At 41.7% G+C, this 14,900-nt stretch overlaps 1 protein-coding gene across 2 annotated transcripts; it reads left to right on the forward strand.

The window, feature by feature from the left end:
* The first annotated feature begins 549 nt into the window (after window positions 1-549).
* zgc:113263 (uncharacterized protein LOC503753 homolog) lies at window positions 550-14,186 on the forward strand. Of its 2 annotated transcripts, none has more exons than XM_061913303.1 (24): window positions 550-858; window positions 2,729-2,931; window positions 3,007-3,111; window positions 3,173-3,268; window positions 3,336-3,446; window positions 3,516-3,639; window positions 3,703-4,123; window positions 4,254-4,321; window positions 4,389-4,632; window positions 4,998-5,173; window positions 5,235-5,457; window positions 5,534-5,673; window positions 8,388-8,479; window positions 8,551-8,708; window positions 9,822-9,967; window positions 10,041-10,278; window positions 10,346-10,452; window positions 10,518-10,749; window positions 12,214-12,350; window positions 12,419-12,668; window positions 12,742-12,851; window positions 12,920-13,181; window positions 13,253-13,356; window positions 13,588-14,186. In XM_061913303.1, the coding sequence occupies exons 1-24, from the start codon at window positions 819-821 to the stop codon at window positions 13,593-13,595; spliced, it is 3,795 nt and encodes a 1,264-aa protein (XP_061769287.1). In that variant the 5' UTR covers window positions 550-818; the 3' UTR covers window positions 13,596-14,186. The 2 variants fall into 2 exon arrangements, with proteins under 2 accessions (XP_061769287.1, XP_061769288.1); XM_061913304.1 differs by having other exon boundaries at window positions 5,001-5,173.
* The last annotated feature ends 714 nt before the right edge of the window (window positions 14,187-14,900 follow it).

Consider the following 14,900-nt stretch of genomic DNA (forward strand, 5'->3'; position numbering starts at 1 on the left):
TAAATAATCCAAATTTGGAGCACAGCATCATAGTTTTCACAGCTGTTTGGTTGTTGGAGGTAGAGAGCGTTTCAAAGTAAAGTTCTAATTCTTTTTTAAAGGCACCAAAAACAGGTCGGGTATTGAGAAACTTACATTTATGAATATAACACTCAGCCAATAGTATAATAGGTTGCAAAGGTGAAATTCATTTTCAAATTGTTTTTCATACAGTGTTTTTGATTGATTGATTGATATTTTTATTAGTAGATTGCACAGTTCAGTACATATTCCGTACAATTGACCACTAAATGGTAACACCCAAATAAGTTTTTCAACTTCTTTAAGTCGGGGTCCACGTTAATCAATTCATGGTAAATACATCCAAATAGCACATCTTTAAAACAAAGCAAAAATGGGTCATGAATATTGTCCAGCATGAAGCGACAGATGTTCTGCCGAATGTTTTGTGTTGATTTATAGCCTTGTGGGTCGGCATGAAGTCAGCTCAAACCGGAAGTGGATTTGAAAAGCGACGTCGCCTCCTAGCGTCACAATGCGGGACAACAGGTTGGTTCCGGTCTTCGTCAGCCAACCAGGAACCAGGAACGGTTTTGTGATCTGGACTGAAGCGGATGAGACCAGCGACCATTGTTCCGTTTCTCCTCCCATTACAGGCCAAAAACAAGACCCCGGCGGTGCTTCCAGCCTAAACAAAGCTAATCTCATTTGTCACCACAAGCTGGCAGAGTTTGATAATTATTGTCCCATTTTTGTGGCCCTCAACGTCCTCCCAACCCGAGTGAGGGTTTTGCTTGGGTTTGACAGTCCGCTGCTAAATGGAAATAAAACGAGGAGCTGAAAATGGCAGCAATAGAGGTGCGTGCTTATCATTTTAAAATACAAATCCACACGAATGTGGCTTATTTGTCGTTTGTGTTGACATCTTGGGACGCTTGTGGGTAACCAGGAGACGGCGGTGATGCGTTCAAGTCCCCGCTTGTGTGTCTGCTGATGCGAACAAGGCAAATTAGCATGTGAAGTGTGCAGCCGTTGTTAAGCGTCGCCTCTTCTTTAGTATTTGCAGCTGATGTTTGTCTTTTTGCCCATTTATTATCTGATGAATGTTCTGTGAATGATTGCAAGCAGGCCTGCTGGTGAAGAGGATATGTTTGTCAACCACTCATGTTAGCGAGCAGGATGCTTAAGGATGGAGAGACACAGGCGTGTTTGTACAAAAAAAAAGCCCCTTAAACATATTGAAGAAGACTAATCTGACATAATTAGCTCCAATTAATGTTTATGTTTTTTGTTTATGGGCAACTTCCTGTGTTAAATGTGCTGTAGCTATAATGCTCTTTCAGGAGAAGTTAGGATCAAATACAATTGTTTTTGCATCACATTTAGTGTCAAAGATGCCAACTTCTCTTTAAAGAGTATCCTCGCTTGTTTTCAAAATTTGTTTACTTTGGGTTTCTGACAATTCTACTCAGCTCAATGTCTCTTTTTTTGCATATACATTTTGACCAATTTCACATAATAATGCAAACATTACATAGTTTTGTTTGAGATCCCTAAATAAGTTAAAACGATCAATTTTAAGCATCATAAATACAACTGATTTGACAAATAATTTAGGAATTCAATAATTAACTTACCAATGTGGTGCTGTTTTGATCAGTTTGTTTACAGGTACCTCATGGTTTTTGATGTACTCCAGCTCAGTGGTTCTCAACCTTTTTTTTTTTTTAGTGACGTACCCCTGCGAATTTTTTTTTAATTCAAGAACCCCCTAATCAGAGCAAAACATTTTTGGTTGAAAAAAGAGATAAAGAAGTAAAATACGGCACTATGTCATCAGTTTCTGGTTTATTAAATTGTATAACAGTGCAAAATATTGCTCATTTGTTGTGGTATTTCTTGAACGATTTGAAAAAAAAAGATATAAAAATAACTAAAAACTTGTTAAAAATAAACAAGTGATTCAATTATAAATAAAGATTTCTACACATAGAAGTAATCATCAACTTAAAGTGCCCTCTTTGGGGATTGTAATAGAGATCCATCTGGATTCATGAACTTAATTCTAAACATTTCTTCACAAAAAAAGAAATCTTTAACATCAATATTTATGGAACATGTCCACAAAAAATCTAGCTGTCAACACTAAATATTGCATTTTTGCATTTCTTTTCACAGTTTATGTAGTTACATTCATATTTTGTTGAAGTTGTATTCAATTAATATATTTATAAAGGATTTTTGAATTGTTGCTATTTTTAGAATATTTTTGAAAAATCTCACATACCCTTTGGCATACCTTCAAGTACCCCCAGGGGTACGCGTACCCCCATTTGAGAACCACTGCTCCAGCTAAATGGCTCTTTTGGGGGAAGTTAGCATTCTTGCTGGGCTATTCCTTTAAAAAAATATTAGTGTGAACCTATAAAATGACACCTTTTGACAATAAGACATGTGGCTGTGTCACAAAAATCGCTTTAAACGTCCTAAAGAGAACATATCTGTAATTATCGACAACAATTTATTTTATTATGTGCTTGTTCATGGACAACTTCCAACTGCAGCTAACTGGGGGAATTAGCATGTTGCAAGCAAATACTACATATATATTTTTAAGGAAGTCCAAAGATTTGATTAAATATTCAGATTATCTCAGAAAATACAATGTTTATGTTCAGATGGTGAATGGTCGCAAAATGAATGATGTTTTCTGCCTCACCCACTCCAGCTAATGACCTCCCAGTGCATTACCTCCGCCTCCTGGCCCCGCCCTTGCAGCTGCTCTCAGCAGCTATGTGGCGCATCGTGCAGCAGGGACTCGTGGACCACTACGGCATGCTGGAGGAGTTTGTTACCATGGTGACGGAGCTGGTCCCTGAGCTGATGAGCTACAGTCAGAGGGCTCAGCTCATACTGGGACTCAGGGCCAGGGTTAGTGCTAATAAGCCATGTCTCTGTTCTTCATGCACTAATGCGGCATTTACACACTTTTTGTTTTCTTTCTAGCTTGTTCTGGAGTTGTGTCGCGGTGAGCAGCCGGTGGACATGCAGACCATGCAGCCACATCTGGATAGAATTAAGGCGCCTGTCAGCACAGCCAAGGATAACCATGTAAGAGAAGCGTAAATAAATACATGTAGCTACACTTTTAATTTTACGTAATGTTTACTAGAGTACCATAGACCTAGTGGAGGAGTCTGAAGTCAACTTTGTGGAGCTGGTTCACTCATTACTAGAGGACCCAGGAGAGAGGAAATACTTTTTTGAGGTAAGACAATAAAACTGAAATATCCAAACCTGTAAAATAGTTAAAGTTTATTTTTTTGTAATGTTAGGAGACCTTTCTTTCATACTTTGGACCAAAGTTTGATGCTGCACTGGAGATGCTTGTGTGGGAGTTCATATCCAGACTGGAGGAGCTCCTTCCTGTTCCGGACTTCACACAGGTGGCTTATTTGTGCTGAGATTGTATCGAATATCACCGACTATTCCTTAGTCTTGTCCTCTTCTTTCAGTTGGCCGCTTTGCTTGGAGACGCCCCGTCCTTCCTCAGCGACTGTTTACAAACATTTTTCCCACCAGCGGACATGAAGGCGCTACTTGAACACCACAGAAACCTTGGTCATTTTGAAGAGAAAGGTACAAGCGCCTTAATAGCACTTTTTTAGGCTCCATGTTTTGAATCTTCACACTGCCCTGTAGATCCCAGATTATTACCCATGGACGACTGCATCCTCACCTCCATGTCCCTGCCTCCTGGGACTAAAGCCCCCACCGAAGTTACCTCCTACCTGCCCGCTCACAGAGACCCCAGACCCTCGGAGCATCACGTCTCCACCAACACGGAAAGCCCGCTTCAGGCGAGGAACTTTTCTCAAAAGACGAGCGGGGCACCGTGCGAGGAAACCATCGACCTTACGGCGTCCAACGATACTGAGGCAGATGTGCCGGCAGACGTGCCGGCATATGTGCCGGCAGACGTGCCGGCAAACGTGCCGGCAGACGGCGAGCTACTCAGCCAAAGCTTCAGAGGAGGTCGGGCACTCAGGAAGAGGAAACTGAGCGGTAGTGGCTGCGGCGTGGTTGAGAACCCTAAGCTGCCACCAGAGGCCTCGTCGTTTTTGTAAGACACACTGCATGGTCCAGCCGCATTAGCATGCTAGCATCACTGGTTTTAAAACAGAACATAATCAACAATTTAATGCTAGTTTAATATTTCTTAGTGTGAATCAAGCAATGCATTGTCATTGCAGAGATTCTTCAGTGGATGATGAGAATTCTGGTGAATCCCCTCTCATATCCATATGGGGAGACTATACAGGTTTGTACGAGAATCAACATTTCTGCTGGGATTTGCTGCATGTTGACTTTTTCTGCTTTTCTTTTAGATTCTCGCGAGGGTCCCGTCCTAGCAGTGGTGGACACAAAGGTTCCCTGGTCGGAAGAGGAGACCCTATATCTGCTGGATATTTGGGGCAGCGACTCTGTGCAACAGGCCTTGAAATGCTGCCTAAAGAACCGCCACATTTACGTCCAGATTGCCCAGAAGATGGCCGAGGGGGGCTTCATTAGAACGGTGGAGCAGTGTCAGACACGCATCAAACGCCTCAAGAAGGGCTTTCGCCAAAATAGGTGAGTGTTACATGCTCAGTGGCCTTGTGGTTAGAGAGTATCCGCCCTGAGATTGGTAGGTCGTGAGTTCAAACCCCAGGCAAGTCATACCAAAGATTATAAAAATGGGACCCATTACTTCTCTGCTTGGCACTCAGCATCAAGCGTTGGGATTGGGTGTTAAATCGCCAAACAGATTCCTGAGCGTGGCCACCGCTGCTGCTCACTGCTCCCCTCACCTCCTTGGGGGTGGAACAAGGGGATGAGTCAAATGCAGAGGGTAATTTCACCACGTCTAGTGTGGGTGACTATCAGTGGTACTTTAACTTGTTGTTTTTTTTTTTCCTAATCCTTGTTCGTGTTTACTGTCATTTTATTTTCCTCAGAAGCAGTTCCAGACTGGAATATAAATTCCAAGAGCAAATGGAGCGGATACTTGGCTCCAATATTTCCTGTACTGCTCCGGACACGGTGTATGATGTGGACGAGGTTGTTGACGACGAAGAGTCAAGGGATGGTGATGAGGACTTGCAGTTTGTCGGGCAAAGCAATCAGGGAATGGGTACGTTTCCAACATTTTGTTGACATTTTCTGGGCAGTGATTACACTTTTTTTTCTCCAAGGGACTAGAAACATGCCGTGGACGGAGTCTGAGACGCTGGCCCTCATCAACACGTGGGGTCAAGAAAAGATCCAACAGGAGTTGAAAGGAAGTAACAGAACCATGCACATGTTCTCCATCCTCTCCAACAAAATGGCGGCCCTTGGCTTTTCTAGAACCCCTGAACAGTGTCAGACCAGGCTCAAGCGGCTGAAATCTAATTTCAGGCAGTGCTACGAAAGCAAGTATGTGCACTTCTGAAAAGACGTCAATGACTTACGTTACGTCCAGCTTGATTAATTTTTGGTCGCTTCTCTAAAGTATGAAGGGTCTGGAGCAAGTCCCCTGCAAGTTTTACAACCAACTGGCCAGATTTTTATTGAAGGAACACCCGGCAACGAATGATACACCAGCAGAGCCTGACGACAACTTCTCTCCTTCGTGCACAATTCAGGACGTCGGTAAGGACAAACAAAGGCTATGTTCACAACAACCAGCATATTTTTTTTATTTTTGTCCGTGTTTTTGGCCTCTGGTCCACACGCAAATGTACGTTTTTGTCCTTAAAATGCAGCTTATGAAAAACTCCAGCTTCAGTGTTGACTTTGTGGTTGGGTAAAACAGAGCTATATGGTTTGTTTTATAAGAAATGTGACATTTTATGTTCTAAGCCTTATGAAGTTACAGCAACTCAGGATACAAGTTCCTTTTAATTATGAGTTGTATTAGGGTACGAACTGTGTCTTGGTTGGTTGTCATGCGAGCCTCCCCACTACCTGCTGGCGTAAAAATATACTGATGAGCCTTTTAAGATCCGACCAAAACATTGTTTTACTCACTAGCATTAGCTTGTAGCTAACACTAGCTTAAAGCTAAAGATGGACATAACTTTGTTTTTCAAGTATGGGAAAGAAGAGAGAGTGAGAGGAAGACAGAGCTGAGAAGAATAACTTGATAATATTCATTGAACTACAAACCCTGTTTCCATATGAGTTGGGAATTTGTGTTAGATGTAAATATAAACGAAATACAATCATTTGCAAATCCATTTCAACCCATATTCAATTGAATGCACTACAAAGACAAGATATTTGATGTTCAAACTCATAAACTTTATTTTTTTTTGCAAATAATAATTAACTTTGAATTTCATGGTTGAAACACGTGCCAAAGTAGTTGGGAAAGGGCATGTTCACCACTGTGTTACATCACTTATTCTTTTAACAACACTCAATAAACGTTTCGGAACTGAGGAAACTAATTGTTGAAGCTTTGAAAGTGGAATTCTTTCCCATTCTTGTTTTATGTAGAGCTTCAGTTGTTCAACAGTCCGGGGTCTCAGCTGTCGTATTTTACGCTTCATTATGCGCCACACATTTTTGATGGGAGACAGGTCTGGACTGCAGGCGGGCCAGGAAAGTACCCGCACTCTTTTTTTACTGAGCCACGCTGTTGTAACACTTGTCTTGCTGAAATAAGCAGATGTGTAAGTTACCCATGCCTTGGGCACTAATACAACCCCATACCATCACAGATGCTGGCTTTTGAACTTTGCGCCTATAACAATCCGAATGGTTATTTTCCTCTTTGTTCTGGAGGACACCACGTCTTCTGTTTCCAAATATAATTTGAAATGTGGACTTGTCAGACCACAGAATACCTTTCCACTTTGCATCGGTCCATCTTAGGTGAGCTTGAGCCCAGCCAAGCCGGCGGCGTTTCAGGATATTGTTGATAAATGGGTTTGGCTTTGCATAGTAGAGTTTTAACTTGCACTTACAGATGTAGCAACCAACTGTAGTTACTGACAGTGGTTTTATGAAGTGTTCCTGAGCCCATGTGGTGATATTCTTTACACACTGATGTCGGTTTTTGAAGCAGTACCGCCTGAGGGATCCGCTTACGTGCAGTAATTTCTCCAGATTCTCTGAACTTTTTGAGGATTTTACGGACCGTATATGGTAAAATCCCTTAATTCCTTGCAATAGCTCGTTGAGAAATGTTGTTCTAAAACTGTTCGACAATTTGCTTACAAATTGGTGACCCTCACCCTATCCTTGTTTGTGAATTACTTAACATTTCTTGGAAGCTGCTTTTATACCCAATCATGGCACCCAACAGTTCCCAATTAGCCTGTACACCTGTGGGATGTTCCATATAAGTGTTTGATGAGCATTCCTCAACTTTATCAGTATTTATTGCCACCATTCCCAACTTCTTTGTCACGTGTTGCTGGCATCAAATTCTAAATTTAATGATTATTTGCACAAAAAAAAACTGGTTAACAGTTTGAACATTAAATATGTTGTCATTGTAGCATATTCAACCGAATATGAGTTGAAAATGATTTGCAAATCATTGTATTCTGTTTATATTTACATCTAACGCAATTTCCCAACGCATATGGAAACGGGGTTTGTAAATGAAGAGCTTATCATAAACATGACAGCGCATGTAACGAGCAAACTCGGTGAAGCAGTTGGTGCGTAGCACTGCTAGTCTGCACCACAGTAAAGCAGAATGAGTCGATAAGGATTTTAAAACAATATCTAAACATTTATGCATGAAAATGTGAAGAAGCTGCTGAGTGTTTGACAGAGAAGCAGCTGTTCATTATTTTTTTACTTCATACAATTACTGTATTTGTTGGTATTATATTCTATTGTATTGTATGATACAATATTTATCTTCTATATATTTTTTTCATTTTTAAAAAGTATGTTACATGTGATAATGTTGATGTTTTAGGGGCCAAGCACAGATTCTGGTAAATGGATGTTATCTAAAATCAATGGTCAACACTGATTCACAATACAAGTTTTTTAAAGTATAAACTGCTTTACAGAACCATTTCAATATGTATCTGGAGGTACCAGTGTATTTACGTAATAGTGTTTATTTTGTGTGGCGTCTGTTGTGTGTGCCTTTTATAATGCGCACAAGTGATTAAGAAAGTGTGGGCTGATTTGAAAGCTAATGAACATGTTATTGTACAAGTAATATGTGTTAATATATCACTGTATTGCTTTTTGTGGCTTTTGATTGGACGAATTGCGCATCGCAGAAAGCCTGTAAAAGTTTTTGTGTGGACATTATTGGGTTAGTAACGCAAATTGGTGTGGACAAAAGTATATATTTTTTTCATCCCTTTATTTTTACTCTTTTCTATCTTCAGTGTCTCTTGTCAGCCTTCAAGACGACAGGAAGAAAGTGCCGTGGTCCGACAAAGAGACCATCATTCTCCTGGAGCTTTGGGGAGAATCGCAGGTAGATTTTGTTGCTATCACATCTACTTAATCAAGTCATGGTTGAGTTATTTTTATGTGTCTTCCATTAAGATCCTGCATAACACCAGAGGCTATCCGCCTAATGTTCACATTTTTAGTGAAATATCGGAGAAACTTGCAGTGCACGGCTTCACCCGCACCGCCGACCAGTGCCACACCAGAATCAAGCGGCTAAAGTCCAGCTATTGGCAGTGCCGGGAAAGCATTAGGTGGGTTTTTAATGTATTCAACATCTGTATGTTCAATATATCCTTAGCAGTATATGCCAAAACTGTGCTCATTTCCTATCATTGATTGTGGTAGCGTCACACTGCATTAATCAGTGTTGAAGGTGAGCGTCCATGGACTTCATTTGGGGAGCATAGAGTAGGTTGTTCCACAATAGCCAGACTAGACAGTCATTAGAAAAATCTTCTGCTTTGTCCCGCCCATTGGACGATGAGCGTCTCTGGAAGTGTATGGAAAGTCGGACGATCAGCTTCCGCATGATGATTGAATGAACCGTCGGCCAACTTCCACTTTGATTGGCAGCAAAAAAAGTGACTCTGCGATCTTGAACTATAAACCACTGCCAGAGCTTTTTCAAGTTTCATTCTGTTGTTCGATGTTGATATAAAGAAATTTATAATACCGTAAGTGACGTTTTCTATGTAAAATCTAGCATCTCTATATATCTTTTTATTGTTATTGGAGACTGCACTCAGGCTTAGAGAGTAGCTGAAAACAAGCTTCCCATACTTGAAAGACCAGCAGCCACCACCCGTATATTTATACAGTATATTTATGTATGTATATCAGAATCAAAACTGTTACTTGCAGATTTACTTTTTACAGAAGTAGAAGAAGAAAAGTTGCCCAACGGCATTTGCTAGTTTAAAGTGTGGAGTCTTGCTGTTTTGTAAACGCCAACAAAAGGCAGATTTGTGCACAGTCAGTATTTTATAGTCTCATCTAACAGAGCTGCTGTTTTTATTTTTAATACAGTACGTCTGGACTACAATGACAATAAACCTTTCTTTTATTTATTTCAGGGGTAAACAATCTTAGAAAATGTATAAATGGTTGTAGAATCCAGGTTAAAACTGCCTTGCTTTTATTTTGCATTGAACAGGAAGTCACTATGTGCACGTGTCACTAGACAGTATGCTGCTTAGCGACAAAGAGGAAGTTAACAACTTCATAACACACGTTCAAAAGTAATGTGAACGTCAACTTAGGTTTTGTAGTAATATCAATAAGATAAGCGGTCCAGGACTTGATGTGATGTTAAGATGTGTTGCTGACATACATGAGTTTTACTGTACTTTTCTTGTACTCTGCAGCTCTTCCAGTAGTGACCAAGTCAACTTCAAATTCTTTGATTTGATGGAACAAATCTTGGACAAGCGACCGTCCACATCTTCGGCCACGGTCACAGACCCCATTGAGATTTCTGAAGACTCCAATGGCGACTCGGTGATGGAAACAGGTAGACTTTTTCAACTCGGCAGATGACCACTTTGCTTTCAGAAAAAGTTTCAGCAAAGTGTCTGATCTGTCAGAGGGAGTAAGCAGAGCTGCAGCCGCCTGCTGGTCGGACGAGGAAACGTCAGTGCTGATCGACATCTGGGGGGAGGCGGAGGTGCAGAGGTCACTAAGTGGCTTTGTGTCCAACGGGCATGTTTATGCGGAAATTTCCGGGCGGATGCACGACCTTGGATACAGCAAAACACCGGAGCAGTGCCACCAAAAAGTCAAGTTGCTGAAGGACAACTTTATTCAGTGTTATGAGGGCGAGAAGTAAGTTTGTTCATAAGTTGGCCTTTAAGTTCGTGATGCAGAAAGTCATGCTTGTCCTTGCTTTTAGATGTGGGCAAAGAGTAGAAGACAAGTTCTACAGTCAGCTGCAGCAAGTGTTCGGGGTGGACGTGGTGTCGCTTGATGACTACGAGGAAAAAGACGAGCAGGACGCAGGTACGAAATGCATCTCTTCGCACGCTATGTAGCCTTTTCACCAGCTTTTTGTTTAATCGCCGCAGGAACAGACAACCTGAACACTCATTGGAATGAGCAGGAGACCGAGGCCCTGCTGGATATTTGGGCTGCAGACGACGTGCAGCACAACTTGAAGACCTGCATCCGCAATGGGCATATATATGCAGACATTGCAGAAAGGCTGGCCACTGTCGGCTACATGAGGAGCGCCGAGCAGTGCCAGATCCGAATCAAAGCGCTAAAGAAGACCTACAAGCGGCACTGCAACAGCCGCAGGTACACAAGTGTTTTTAAAGAGAAGGGTGTAGAACTTCCTCACATTCCAATTCTGTCACAGAAGGCTCCACCTGACAAAGGTAACAAAGTTAGAGGATATCTTTCTGTATACGTTGGGGAGCCTCACTCCCATCAATTTTGCTCTTTCTGTTTATGCATTTGTGTATCAGACCCCTAAAGGGAATGTTTGCAACTTTTGCACGGCTGCCTGTAGGGCGCCAAGTGTTCTAAACGGCCACAAACATGCATTAGTTATGTTTGTTGTCAGCTAATGATATCAACTGAAGTTAGCCATCATGGAATAATGTTCTGTCATGACAACATGACTTTAAATGGCATGGCTTATCTGTGAATGTTGTTGTGTGCTTTGTAAGCGACAGATATTAACTACTTATTCGGTTTGTTTCTTTTAATTACATTTGCACTTGTTACAAATACAGACACACTGTTTTTAGTTGTGACATTAGCAGTTTAAAGTCAGAGAACTAGTTGGGTCTGAAATACACAAATAACTCGAAAAAACTTCTGTCTCTTTCTGTTCCCGTTGATTATTTCTAGAGATGTCCGGTGTTACCGGTCAATAAATGCTTTTAAAATGTATTATCGGAAATTATCGGTATCGGTTTCAAAATTATCGGTATCTGTTTCAAAAAGTAAAATTCATGACTTTTTAAAACGCCTCTGTGTACACGGACGTAGAGAGAAATACAGAGCGCCAATAAACCTTAAAGGCACTGCCTTTGCGTGCCGGCCCAGTCGGATAATATCTATGGCTTTTCATACACACAAGTGAACGCAAGACATACTTGGTCAACAACCATACAGGTCACACTGAGGGTGGTCGTATAAACAACTTTAACACTGTTACAAATATGCACCACACTGTGAACCCACACCAAACAAGAACGAACAAGAACGACAATCACATTTCGGGAGAACATCCGCACCGGAACACAACAGAACAAATACCCAGAACCCATTGCAGCACTAACTCTTCCGGGACGCTACAATATACACCCCCTCCCCACCCCCAACCCCGCCCAGCTTAACCTCCTCATGCTCTCTCAGGAGAGCATGTCCCAAATTCCAAGCTGCTGTTTTTAGGCATGTTAAAAGAAATAGTGCACTTTGTGACTTCAATAATAAATATGGCAGTTCCATGTTCCATTTTTTTCCATAACTTGAGTTGATTTATTTAGGAAAACCTTGTTACATTGTTTAATGCATCCAGCAGAGCATCACAACAAAATTAAGCATAAAAATGTGTTAATTCCACGACTGTATGTATCGGTATTGGTTAATATCGGTAATTAAGAGTTGGACAATATCGGGATATTGGCAAAAAAGCCCATATCGGACATATCTAATTATTTCTACATCCCACCATTAAGCCAGCAAAGTAGTCGGGCCTAAAGGTGTCTGCCGTTGGTCTAACAACAGTTTTTTACAACTATTTTTCCTTAGAGATGGGCGATCTGGACCCTTCCGCTACTTCAACCTCATTGCGTCGGTGCTGGGGGACAACTGTGTGCCCAATGATGTGGACGCTTCCTCTGGTGAAGTTCACATGCAACCTCTCGAAGACACTTTCCCAGTCCTCTGTACGTCCAGTCTCCTCAAATTTTATTTTACGAAGTGTCTCAAATGATGTGTTTTTCCTTCTCGTTAGATGAGCAGCCCTCCACCAGCCACCCGCTGCCCGACCCGGGCAGGAAGACACCGTGGTCGGACCATGAGACCCGCACCCTGCTGGAGATCTGGGGGGAGGACAATGTCCAGCTCACGTTGAGGGGATGCCTGAAGAACCGCCACGTATTTGAGTTCATCTCTGAGAAGATGGGCAATCGTGGATACACAAGGACCACAGAGCAGTGCTACACTCGCATCAAGCGCCTTAAATATGGCTTCCTTCACGAAAAGTTAGCTTCACCTTAACCACCTGCTACTTTTTCCAGAATGTTGTATCGTATTTTATGTTGCATTTCCCCACAGAATGGACTTTAAATTCTTCAGAGAGATGGAACAGATCTTCAGGAGGGAGTTAAAAGCCGACACTTCAGTCCCAGACGAGCCTGATGAGGACATGTATGAACCCATCCAAGGTAAACTTTTAATCTTACTCAGCATTGCTGGAGCTGATATAACCCACATGCCTCTCCCCGCCGTCCAGATCTGGTGCTCGCCCCAGGCATCCAGTGGCTGGCTGACAACTCCAGGCACCCGTGGAGCGACGGCGAGACACAAATCCTCCTGAGCATGTGGGGGAGCGAAGATGTGCAGAACACGCTGAAGAGCTGCACCAAGAACAAGCACATCTTCGAGCAGATCTCTGAAACCTTGACCAACCAAGGCTATCAGCGCACACCCCAGCAGTGCCAGACCCGAATCAGAAAGCTCAAGTATAGATTTCGACAATTCCTCGACGGCAAAGCGTGAGTGTAGCGCAGACTCAGTAAGTTATGTTGTCTTGTGACAACCAGCTTTGACAACGTCTTCTTTCCAGAGGGGACAAACAGGAGTGCAAGTTTTTCGACCAGCTGGTGAAGATATTTGGCACCAATTATGTCGGCTCCGAACCACAGCCCGATGATTCAGCTGATGTCATAGGTAAGACCTTAAACCATCTGCTTTTTATTCACAATTAACGCTAGTTTTACATGCAATAAAATATAGAATCAGTCAGAAATAACTCATATAAAATAACCATTTAAATTTTCTGCAAATGGTAGTCCACAGTTGAAAGCATTTTAAAAAAAAATGTTTGCCAACAAAAAAATATAAGTTGTTAAAACCCTCCAAATATTGTGGGATGTCTAACAATTGCTCTCTGTGATGCAGACTCGTAGTTAAAAACGTCCTTTATCGCGGTGCCAAATTATAGAAGAAGAAGAAGAAACTGTGAAGTAAACGTCTGTGCTGGGCAGCTCCTTCCTGTTGCCATATTTGGGCATGTCCAGCCCTCTCTGAGTGAGAAGACACATGAACATATGAGTGTGTCCTCAATGGTGAGTCACAGACACTCGCCGTCTTCCTCTGGAAAATATTGTTTTTCAACAAACATGTTCCACCTTTTTCTACTTCATTTCACTTTGGTGTGGTCTGCTCAGATCCACCATTTACCAGTTTGTACTTGATTGTATAAAGTTTGTTGTATAAAATTTGAAGTGCTGAAGACTTCTTGAACGTCTTACGCAGCGTTTTATTTATTTCAAACACTTCTGTATGTGGGCCAAAGTTTTCTAGCTAATTTATTTTGTCTTTTTCCCTCCACTTTCCCTGAGGTCTTTTTTATTATGTTCATGTGTACAATCCATGTTTTTATCATATTCATGTTTAATTCAGGTTTTATTGTTGTGATTTGTCATGTTGGATTTCACACTTTGTACACTGGGATCGTAATAAATAAAACTTTGGGGTAAAGTGCCTCATTTATTCAACGTTTCTCAGTTTGTGCCATTAATTATACACAATTATTATATTATCATATATTTCATGGAAATACACACTGAATCTACTAAATGTTCTTCATTTTACTAAATATATTCGTCATGTTCTCTCATCTATTCCTTCTAAGTGCCAGTGTCCTCTGCAGTGGATGCTTGTTTCTCCTGAGGATATGATGCCTAATGACGTCATTAGCTGCATCACAGCTGTCGACCCCTAGGTGATGCCAGTGGACAATGTTTACTCTGCTTGAAAATAAATAGAGAGTTGGACATAAAACCGCAATGTTAGTAATTGCATGTAAAAATGGCCCCAATTGCCATTATATGATAAGATAACAAATGCATTTTACACAGGCTCTACCTTTTAATTAGGCGCTTAAAAGACAAGGTATGTTGTGCCCAGGGGGCCAGACATTTCCACCCTGCATTGTTACAGCAACAGGCCGGTTAACATCCCAGAACGTGCAGTTTCATGCGTAGGGATGATCACACTTTGGGGTTACTTTTGGTTGTGTTTCAAGTGTGTGTGTGTGTGTGTGTGTGTGTGTGTGTGTGTGTGTGTGTGTCATGTGTAGGAGGATCCCTCCCGCTGGGTTGTGTATGGGCTTGTATCAGCAGCATTCCTGCTCTCAGCTGCTCCTAAACACCACATTCCTGGAAGTGAGGGAGAAAGCGTGTGTGCGAGGAAGAAAGTAAAAGAAGGAC

This window comes from Nerophis ophidion, linkage group LG10 (assembly GCF_033978795.1).
Source record: "Nerophis ophidion isolate RoL-2023_Sa linkage group LG10, RoL_Noph_v1.0, whole genome shotgun sequence".
NCBI lineage: Eukaryota > Metazoa > Chordata > Actinopteri > Syngnathiformes > Syngnathidae > Nerophis > Nerophis ophidion.

Bases quoted from the DNA above. Each gene is read 5' to 3' on its own strand.
- zgc:113263 (XM_061913303.1), top strand. From the start codon at position 819: ATGGAAATAAAACGAGGAGCTGAAAATGGCAGCAATAGAG. The intron at 5,174-5,234 runs GTACGTTTCCAA...TTTTTCTCCAAG, and splicing joins GCAAAGCAATCAGGGAATGG to GGACTAGAAACATGCCGTGG. The intron at 5,674-8,387 runs GTAAGGACAAAC...TTCTATCTTCAG, and splicing joins GTGCACAATTCAGGACGTCG to TGTCTCTTGTCAGCCTTCAA.